Raw genomic sequence first — 10,902 nt, forward strand, 5'->3', positions numbered from 1 at the left:
GCAAAACACCAGTCTCAATGTCAACAGTGAAGAGGCGACTCCGGGATGCTGGCCTTCTAGGCAGAGTTCCTCTTTTTATTGGCCAGTCTGAGATATGGCTTTTTCTTTGCAACTCTGCCTAAAAGGCCAGCATCCCGGAGTCACCTCTTCACTGTTGACGTTGAGACTGGTGTTTTGTGAGTACTATTTAATGAAGCATCAATTTCAAGCATCAATTAAAAAAAAACATTTTGGTAGGGCTAAGTAGGAATTATCATTTGAAATTGTGAGAAAAAAATCTCCAACCACGTGCAATAAGAAAATTTTGATTTAATATAGCTTTTATGTGATCCCTTTTAGTCTGAATAATATTGTAACGCAAAATGTAGTGGTTTGATCAACATTGCGATGTTGACGCATGGATCGTTTTCATTATAGCATTAAATATTCAAATTGACACAAACATGAAATGATGGCTGATAGTGAATTTGTTGAAAGTAACAAGCATTACAAACCAGAAAGAGAGATAAGAGAAGACAGTTATTGTGCATTTCTCACAAGCTGTTACTGCCATCCCAAGGCTGTGTTACTCCAGCCCCACCGGCAGGTACAAAAGTAACGTTGATGCAGTTCTGTTTTCCGTCTATTTAATTTAAACTCTTTTACCATAGAAATAAAATTACAGCAGCTAATGGTAGAGGACATGTATAAATTGTTTGTTGTGAAATATGGTCTCTCTAGCTCCAGCTCATCCCGGTTCTCCCCTAACCATCATATGGAAGTAAACATAGAGTCACACTATGATATGGTGGTGGTCCTCCCACTATGACTCGGGAAACCATGCATTTTATTAGGCTACACATTAAATACATTATGATGAACTTCACAGGGTGGTGAAAGTGCAAGGGGATAAGCTTGATGCTCCTTTCAAATAAATATTGAGGGTCTTATTCTGGCAACATGATGATCGATACATGACTGCCGTTTGACCCCAAAAATATTCTCACTCTTATCCATAATAATCTCATCATGTAAACCAGCCTATCCGCACACCACTGCAAGCTGTTTAAAAAAAAAGTTATTTAACTAGGCAAGTCAGTTAAGAACAAATTCTTATTTTCCAATGACGGCCTACACCGGCCAAACCCGGATGACGCTGGGCCAATTGTGCGCCGCCCTATGGGACTCCCAATCACGGCCGGTTGTGATGCAGCCTGGATTCAAACCAGGGTGTCTGTAGTGACGCCTCTTACACTGAGATGCAGTGCCTTGCGCCACTCGGGAACCGACGTGCAGAAGGACGTTCCGGGGTAGGATGTGCCGCCTTCAGGCAATGTGTGGCAGAACGGGCTCCAACCCAGGATAGAACTAGTGGTCCAGTCAATAACGGGGTTGTGCCTCTGGAGCCATGAAAATCCCGAAACAACAGGAACATTGGGAGATTCAATGAGAAGAAGTTGTATTGACTCACTGTGATTGCCCGACACACGCAGGTTAACGGGCACCGTACTATGAGTGACCCTGCCTATGGTGTTTCCGTCCTGTGCTCTGGCATCCATGGGAACGGCGAGGGGTTGTGTGGAGATACCCAGCTCCAATATCAGAGTAGTGTTCATAAAACTCTAATCAGCTCCAGAGTCAATGAGCACCCGGAGAGATTTAGGCCAGTCCCCCACAGCAGGATAACACAGAAGAGAGTACGAGTAATGTGTTAGAAAACTCCCAGTATGGCCCACCATGGTACTCTTACCTAGCTGATGAGTCTGGTCTTTTACTGGTACTGTAATGCCCTGTAGCACCACAATACAGGCAACTGTTGGAGTTAAGCCTCTGTAGTCATTTCTTAGGCGACAATCTAGATCTGCCCCGTTGTGTAAGCACTGTAGAAAACGAGTCGCTCATTCTCGATGATCCCGACGGGACTCGGGTGACTTCAGATCCTCTCGAAAATGCAGGCGTCGCGGACTCCCGAGGTTCTTCGGGGGCGAGCAGGCAGCCGTGGACGAACGAATGGGGCTGAAAACAGACCTCTCCCTCCTGCGCTCCCATAGACGTCCATCAATCCTTATTGTTAAGGCTATGAGCGAGTCGAGGTCCAGGAGTAACTCCCGAGCTGCGAGGTCGTCTTTAATGTCCTTGGATAATCCATGAAGAAAGGTATTAAACAGAGACTCCGGGTTGCAGGCACTCTCGGCGGCTAACGTGTGAAAGACTACTGCATAGTCTGCCACACTACGGGGTTCTTGACGTAATCGGGGTTCTCGGGAAGGCGGGGTAGGCTGTACAAAATCATCACTGGCAGGGGAATTACTGAGCGTCCGGGAGGTCTCCGTTGTGGCATGCTGCCTGATAGATGGTCCATGGAATTGCTCTAGTAACATTTTGAAACCCTGGTCATGGCGTCCCGACAGCGTATGGAGACCTTCCATAAGGCTCTGAAGTAGCTCCTCATGTTTTTCAATGGTGCCTCCCTGCAGGGAGACAGCGTTACAGAGCCGGTCCGAGTCTGCTGGGTCAGTCATGGCCAGTTCGTACTATAACGACACAGGGCGAGACCCAGATGCAGACACAGGAGGCAGATGGTTCGAGTCTCTGATATTTATTAAAATACAAGGGGCAGGCAATAGGCAGGTCGAGTACAGGCAGAAGTTCATTAACCAGGTCAGAGTCCAAAAGGTACAGGGGGGCAGGCAGGCTCGAGGTCAGGGCAGGCTGAATGGTCAGGCAGGCGGGCTCAGTGTCAGGGCAGGTAGAACAGGTCGGAACCGGGAGGGCTAGAAAACAGAGACTAGGAAAACAGGGGCACGGAAAAACACACTGGTAAGCTTGACAAGACGAACTGGCAATAGACAAACAGAGAACACAGGTATAAATACACTGGGGATTATGGGGAAGATGAGCGACACCTGGAGGGGGGTTGAGACAAGCACAAAGACAAGTGAAACAGATCAGGATGTGACCATTTCAATGAAAATCGGTCGCCAATTGGATGGAAAGCTAGCTATCGATCAACTTCCAGATCAGTTTACAGAGATGACAACTAACATGTCATGTTAGTCTTATTACCACAGTTCTTGCTATTATTAAAGACCACATGACGAAGAACAAGGGGAAGAAGAGTGATGACAATGTACCTTGTTAATTCCAAAGGCATTGCCCACCTTCCCCTTCCGCCCGATGCTCCGGTAGGACACCGCAATGTCCCAGAAGCCTTCTGCCTCCAGCTCCCAGTAATGGGTTCCAGAGGAGAATGTCTGGACGGTCAGGACTTGAGCCCAGTGATCGAAGCGGTCGGGGTGAGTGGCACAGGGAAGGCGGTGTTTGACCCGCATGGCTGACTGGAGGCCATCAGAAATGCTCAGGAGAGGATGGGCGGAGTTAGTGTCCAGAGTCAACGGACTTGTCGCTATAGAAATAGAGAAAGAGACAGAAAGCACAGAGAGAAAGTAAATATGAATGAATAAACCTGAATTCATCCCATCTCAGATATAAGGGTTGAAGGTTCAGCCTGTGCACTCACAGAGCTCTCTCTTGAGTTCGGTGAGACAGTGCAGCGTCTCGGTGATGAACTGTCTGTGCTTGCTCTCAATGTCCTCCACAATGTACTTCCTGTCCAGGTTGACAGGGTCAGGGGTGAACAGGGGGCAGTTCAGGTCCACAAGCAGCCTGTTATAGAGCACAGCAGGTAGCAGGTTAGACACAAATCATGTTATACTCAAACATACACACATATACAAGCGCGCAAACACACAAACAGACACAAACAATATCATACTAATGAATGCCTATTCCTTATTTACCTTGAGTCATCAGAATGAAATGCCTGTGGACAGAACAAAGAAAAGGAGCCAAGGACTGTTATAAGACTGTAATAATAATTATACAGTGCATTCGGAAAAGTATTCAGACCACTTGACTTTTTCCACATTTTGTTACGTTTCAGCCTTATTTTAAAATTGAGAAAGAAAAAAAACTCAAAGCAAAAACAGGTTGTTAGAGATTTTTGCCAATTTATAAAAAATAAAAAAAGTAAGTATTCAGACCCTTTGCTATGAGACTTGAAATTGAGCTCAGGTTCACCCTGTTTCCATTGATCATCCTTGAGATGTTTCTACAACTTGATTGGAGTCCATCTGTGGTAAATTCAATTGATTGGACATGATTTGGAAAGGCAAACATCTGTCCATATAAGGTCCCACAGTTGACAGTGCATGTCAGAGTAAAAACCAAGCCATGAGGTCGAAGGAATTGTCCGTAGAGCTCCGAGAAAGGATTGTGTCAAGGCACAGATCTGGGGAAGGGTACCAAAACATTACTGCAGCATTGAAGGTCCCCAAGAACACAGTGGCCTCCATCATTCTTAAATGGAAGAAGTTTGGAACCACCAAGACTCTTCCTAGAGCTGGTCACCCGGCCAAGAACCCGATGGTCACGATGGTTCCTCTCTGGAGATGGGAGAACCTTCCAGAAGGACAACCATCTCTGCAGCACTCCACCAATCAGGCCTTATGGTAGTGGCCAGATGGAAGCCACTCCTCAGTAAAAGGCACATAACAGCCCGCTTGGAGTTTGTCAAAAGGCACCTAAAAGACTCTCAGACCTTGAGAAACAAGATACTCTGGTCTGATGAAACCAAGATTGAACTCTTTGGACTGAATACCAAGCGTCACGTCTGAAGGAAACCTGGCACCATCCCTACGGTGAAGCATGGTGGTGGCAGCATCATACTGTGGGGATGTTTTTCAGCAGCAGGTACTGGGAGACTAGTCAGGATCAAGGGAAATATGAATGGAGCAAAGTACAGAGAGATCTTTGATGAAAATCTGCTCCAGAGCACTCAGGACTTTAGACTGGGGTGAAGGTTTACCTTCCAACAGGACAACGACCCTAAGCACACAGCCAAGACAACACAGGATTGGCTTTGGGAAAAGTCTCTGAATGTCCTTGAGTGGCCCAGCCAGAGCACGGACTTGAACCTGATCGAACATCTCTGGAGAGACCTGAAAATAGCTGTGCATCGAAGTTCCCAATCCAACCTGACAGAGCTTGAGAGGATCTGTAGAGAAGAATGGGAGAAACTCCCCAAATACTGTTGTGCCAAACTTGTAGCGTCATACCCAAGAATACTCAAGGCTGTAATCGCTGCCAAAGGTGCTTCAACAAAGTTATGAGGAAACGGTCTGAATACTTATGTAAATGTTATATTTCAATAGATTTTTTTTTTATACATTTGCTAAAAATTCAAAAAAACAGTTTTTGCTTTGTCATTATGGGGTATTGTGTGTAGATTGACAATTTAATCAATTTTAGAATAAGGCTGTAATGTAACAAAATGTGGAAAAGGTCAAGGGGTCTGAATACTTTCCGACGCACTGTAATTCACCGTTATTCATGGTTATAAGACAATAACACAAAACTGTTAATAAAGTTATTCAAATGTACTATCTTTAAAAAAGAGACATTCATTGACGGCTAATCAATAAAAGCAGAAAGCCTTCAATGCCATAGTACAAATCCTGCATGAATGGCACTGTGGATCACCCCCAGATGGACAGGGAGGTAAACAGATTAGTTGAAATCCTCTGTTATGCAGTGTACAACATATGCTGTCCTGTAAATAAATAGGTGGTTAAAACATGGCAGTACAGTACAGAAGTGAATGTTCAGATTCAGAATGATTACCAGAATAGTGACCTATGCCATCAAATGATTTGAGAGGATGGCTTTGATCAATTTGGTTTGTTTGAGGATACTCAGAGGTTGTGTCTAACGCACAGACATTAACTGCCTGAAATGGTTACTGTGAAGTTGGATATGTATTGTTTTATTGCAATACTGAGGTCCTAACTCTTGCGTGGTCACTAATGACACAATGCCACTTGTCCAAAAAGTAGGCTCTAAACTCCACTACCCTGGCGGAATATCCATCCTGTTTGCTTTTACTTCCATGGTATCCAAATCATCCCCAGATTCCAATTGGCTCCTTCAAACCCTCTCCTCTCTCTAGTCATCTTAGTACCTGGTAAAAGGGTTAATAATAAACATCTCACCCAGATGAGCAGGAAGGGGTCTGTCTCCTCCAGCAAGGATGCCAGGTAGTGGTGAATGTCCTGGGTCTTACTCAGGTCCACCCTCACCCTGCTGCAGTCGTTCTGCAGGTGCTCCATGACCTTCTGCCTCTCCCTCAAGGTGCTCTCCCTCAGGGCCAGCACTAGCCTCTCCACCTGCAGCTGCAGGTGTACACCCATACGTTCCACCTGGGAGTCATTTGCCACAGACATGTCCTGCAGGGGGACAACAACCATCACTATAGATTTTTAAGGTCATAACAGGACTCAGCTTTCAGGCAGAATAGAAGCTTGGATAGATTAATATAAGCATGAACAGGAAATTGATGGACCGCTATAAGCATGTGTGTGGTTACTCACTGTTATAGTGAGGCCAGTGTTCTGGTGCTCTTGGAGGATCCGTTCACCTTCATTCAGCTTTTCATCTGCTTTCTGGAGAAGGCTCTTGAGGATGACCTGTGGAAACACACGGATTTAGAACTGTTATAGCCACACTATAACACCAGCTGTAGGGAACTACAGGTTGTTTACTGACCTTGAGGTCCTCCTCCACCTTCCTCAGTCCTTTAATGCGGTGCTGTGCATGGCCACCTTCCAATAGGCACTCTGAACACACGTACACCCGCTCGTCTGCACAGTAGTAGAGGAACATCTCCTTGTGGGCGGGACACCTCCGGTGAGACAGATCTACCAGGGGTTCCACCAGCAGGTGTGTCTTGAAGGCGGGCCGCTCCAGGTGGGGCTGCAGGTGCTCTGCACACAGAGACACCTCACAGCGCAGGCAGGTCTTCACCGCCACGGTGGTCCCCACCTGGTTCTTTTCCCCCACAGGTGGGCAGCAGTCACACACCACCACCCTTTGTTCCTCCTGGCACTGTGCGCAGGTGAAGCGACCCCTGACCCCAGCCTTCCTGTGCCCCCAGGTGTCCCGTACGCAGGCCGGGCAGAAGCTGTGGCCACACAGCAGGGACTGGGCCTGGCTGAAGACTTCGCGGCACAACAAACAGGTCAACTCTTCCTCCAGGGACGCCATGGCAACCGATTTTGTCACCAGGGAACACAAAAAGAGAAAAGGCACCTTTGCACAAAAGAAAATCGAAATAATCTCAAAATCATTGTCAATTTGTCCAAGTAATGAGCAGTTGAAATCATCTTTAATTCCCAGTCTTAATGCCCAACGTCTTATTTTCTAGCCACTTCATGACCGCTATAAGCTGTGAGTCCTGGGGTCAGGTTTACAGTACAGTGGTCACTGAGTTAGTGTTGGGGAAGCTACTCTAAAGATGTAGTTTACCAAGCATCCAATTACTTCAAACTGGAAGAAGTTAAGCTACACTAAAGCTAGCCTTTATAAAAAAAATATATATATATAGTTTACTTCACTAAAGTTAACTTTGAAAAAGTAGTTCGCTACATCCAAACTACTTCGTTAAAAATCTGAAAGGTTATAGACGACAAATTGCAAGAACATATTACTTTGGGGTCATATTTTAACACAATGTGTAATTATTGCCTAGTTAACCATATTTTATTTTTGCCAACATAGCGTGTAGTTCCAGCAGCTAGATACATCACTAGATGGTAAAAGAAAGTAATGAACTAATGAAAACACTCCCTAAATCTGAATTTAGTTCAACTACCACCAAGCTACTGCAAAATGTAGTTAAATTAGCAGTTGAACTACATGTAGTTCACTACTCCCCAACACTGGTAAGTGACACTGTTTACTCATAGTTCACGCCAAAGTCACTTATGTAAAAACTAGGAATTAGGTTTTAGGAATAGGGCTAGGTCAGTCCACTTCACCGGCGCCAACTCCTCTATTTATCTTCCTACTTATCAACCATTAAGCCTGTTTATAAGGTTTTCGGCCATTGTCCAATATTATTAGAACACCTCAAGATCTTCCCATTGTCTTAAGTGTCAGACATGACTACTTCTTCTCTAGTTAACTGGTATAATCGGCATCATTGAGTTTATTCTCATGCTACGGAGGAGTTGCAACACTGCTTGACCTGAACCTTGTACCTATAGCGCATCCCAATCCCTGCCTGTTGCTATGGCGGGATCAAGACATCATCCTCCCTGCCCGCCTGCCTGTCTACATGTGCTCTTCCTATCTTGTTTACAACTGTCCTATACACATTCTGATATGTCTTTCTTGTGTGTTTTTTCAGATTGTTCAAAGGTCCACAAAACAGTATAGATTCCCCTTACCTGATTGTGTCCCAGGTCTGTCACAGTGTGGCCATCGTTGGGTGTAGTGCTGTCAGTGTGTGTAGAAACCGGCTAATCCCATAAAAATGTCTGCTTTAAGCAGAGGGACTGACCTCTCACAGCACATAGTCACATGACCTACTCAGAGAGCGAGGGTACATATCAAGACTCTAAGGAGGATTCCTCTCCTTATGTCCTTTCCTTCACCTGCACTACTATGAAGGAAGTGTAGGACTGAAAGCAACTCTCCAGTAGGCAACTACCATATTACCTATCTTGGGTTTTCGGATGAGAGCTGAAACACACACACTCAGAGAGAGACAGAGAGAGAGAGAAAGATTACATACTACAACCACCTAAAAGCAATTCCCAAACCTTCCATGACAAAGCCATCACCTACAGAGAAATAAACCTGGAGAAGAGCCCCCTAAGCAAGCTGTTTCACGAACAGAGCCCCAGGACAGCAACACAATTAGACCCAACCAAATCATGAGAAAAAAAAGAGAATTACTTGACACATTGGAAAGAATTTACAAAAAACTGAGCAAACTAGAATACTATTTGGCCCTAAACAGAGAGTACACAGTGGCAGAATACCTGAAAACTGTGACTAACCCAAAATTAAGGAAATCTTTGACTATGTACAGACTCAGTGAGCATAGCCTTGCTATTGAGAAAGGCTGCCGACAGCAGACCTGGCTCTCAAGAGAAGACAGGCTATGTGCACACTGCCCACAAAATGAGGTGGAAACTGAGCTGCACTTCCTAACCTCCTGCCAAATGTATAACCATATTAGAGAGACATATTTCCCTCAGATTACACAGACCCACAAAGAATTTGAAACAAATCAAATTTTGATAAACTCCCATATCTATTGGGTGAAATACCACAGTGTGCAATCACAGCAGCAAGATTTGTGACCTGTTGCCACAAGAAAATGGCAACCAGCGAATAACAAACACCATTGTAAATACAACCTATATTTATGTTTATTTATTTTCCCTTTTGTACTTGAAATATTTGCACATCATTACAACACGGTATATAAACATAATATGACATTTGAAATGTCTTTATTCTTTTGGAACTTTTGGAAGTGTAATGTTTACTGTACATTTTTTTAAATGTATTTCACTAAGTGTTTATTATCTATTTAACTTGCTTTGGCAATGTAAACATATGTTTCCCATGCCAATAAAGCCCTTAAATTGTAATGAAATTGAAATTGAGAGGGTGTGTCCGTGACGGCTGCCCTAAGTAACAGTATTTGTGGCGCTTTCCAACTACAGTCTGAGACTCCCTGCTGTTTTTCAAAGCTCACCACTCAGCTTAGCTGTGCCTTGTGGCCATGGTGTGACATGTTTAACAGTAGGGGTGAGCATGCGGTCATTATATAGGCTTTGTTTGTTTATTCATTTCCATATGCTCATCATCCGTTTTATGGCTCCTGCTTTATGGCATCATTATACACGTTATCATTTTGTTAGGCTGACAAGAGTGAATTGGTGTCAATGTTTTACGCTACACACAAATTGAATATGAAAAACTAAATCTAACCTGGTAGCCTATTGGCTGAGAGAGATGAATAGGAAGGAAGTGCAGCAGACAGAGTGATGTCAGACCCCCGGGCATACACTACATGACCAAAAGTATGTGGTCACCTGCTCGTCGAACATCTCATTCCAAAATCATGTGCATTAATATGGAGTTGGTCCCCCTTTACTGCTATAACAGCCTCCACTCCCCTGGGAAGGCTTTCCACTAGATCTTGGAACATTTGCTGCAGGAACTTTCTTCCATTCAGCCACAAGAGCATTAGTAAGGTCGGACACTGATGTTGGGCAATTAGGCCTGGCTCGCAGTCGGCGTTCCAATTCATCCCAAAGGTGTTCGATGGGGTTGAGGTCAGGGCTCTGTGCAGGCCAGTCAAATTCTTCCATACTGATCTCAACAAACCATTTCTGTATGGACCTCGCTTTGTACACAGGGACATTGTCATGCTGAAACAGGAAAGGGCCTTCCCCAAACTGTTGCCACAAAGTTGGAAGCACAGAATGCCATTGTATGCTGTAGCGTTAAGATTTCCCTTCACTGGAACTAAGGGGCCTAGTCCAAACCATGAAAAACAGCCCCAGACCATTATTCCTCCTCCACCAAACTTTACAGTACACTATGCATTCGGGCAGGTTGCATTCTCCAGGCATCCGCCAAATCCAGATTACTCCATCGGACTGCCAGATGGTGAAGCGTGATTCATCACTCCAGAGAACGTGTTTCCACTGCTCCAGAGTCCAATGGCGGCGAGCTTTACACCACTCCAGCCGACACTTGGCATTGCACATGGTGATGTTAGGCTTGTGTGCGGCTGCTTGGCCATGGAAACCCATTTAATGAACTTCCTGACAAACTGTTCTTGTGCTCATGTTGCTTCCAGAGGCAGTTTGGAACTCAGTAGTGAGTGTTGCAACCGAGGACAGACGATTTTTACACTCTAAGTGCTTCAGCACTCAGTGGTCCCGTTCTTGTGTGTCCTACCACTTTGCGGCTGAACCGCTATTGCTCCTAGACGTTTCCACTTCACAATAACAGCACTTACAGTTGACCGGGGCAGCTCTAGCAGGGTACAAATTTGACGAA

General features: G+C 45.0%; 1 protein-coding gene across 1 annotated transcript; it reads right to left on the reverse strand.

Annotated features, from left to right (window-relative positions):
* Positions 1-239: 239 nt before the first annotated feature.
* On the reverse strand, positions 240-8,606 carry LOC106600299 (E3 ubiquitin-protein ligase TRIM7). The gene is made up of 7 exons (XM_014191603.3): positions 8,265-8,606; positions 6,583-7,125; positions 6,408-6,503; positions 6,030-6,263; positions 3,780-3,802; positions 3,500-3,645; positions 240-3,385 (listed from the first exon to the last, which is right to left on the reverse strand). Exons 2-7 carry the CDS (start codon positions 7,078-7,080, stop codon positions 3,063-3,065), a joined length of 1,320 nt encoding a protein of 439 aa, XP_014047078.3. The 5' UTR covers positions 7,081-7,125; positions 8,265-8,606; the 3' UTR covers positions 240-3,062.
* Positions 8,607-10,902: the final 2,296 nt, after the last annotated feature.

Source organism: Salmo salar, chromosome 03 (genome assembly GCF_965601325.2).
Source record: "Salmo salar chromosome 03, fSalSal1, whole genome shotgun sequence".
NCBI lineage: Eukaryota > Metazoa > Chordata > Actinopteri > Salmoniformes > Salmonidae > Salmo > Salmo salar.

What these genes read in the sequence shown, in the direction of transcription:
- LOC106600299 (XM_014191603.3), bottom strand. Translation starts at nt 7,080, where the DNA reads ATGGCGTCCCTGGAGGAAGAGTTGACCTGTTTGTTGTGCCGCGAAGTC. An exon ending in ACCCCTTCCTGCTCATCTGG is followed by an intron (nt 3,803 to 6,029) that starts GTGAGATGTTTA and finishes TTCTGTCCACAG; the next exon opens with GCATTTCATTCTGATGACTC. An exon ending in TTTCATTCTGATGACTCAAG is followed by an intron (nt 3,646 to 3,779) that starts GTAAATAAGGAA and finishes GCTCTATAACAG; the next exon opens with GCTGCTTGTGGACCTGAACT.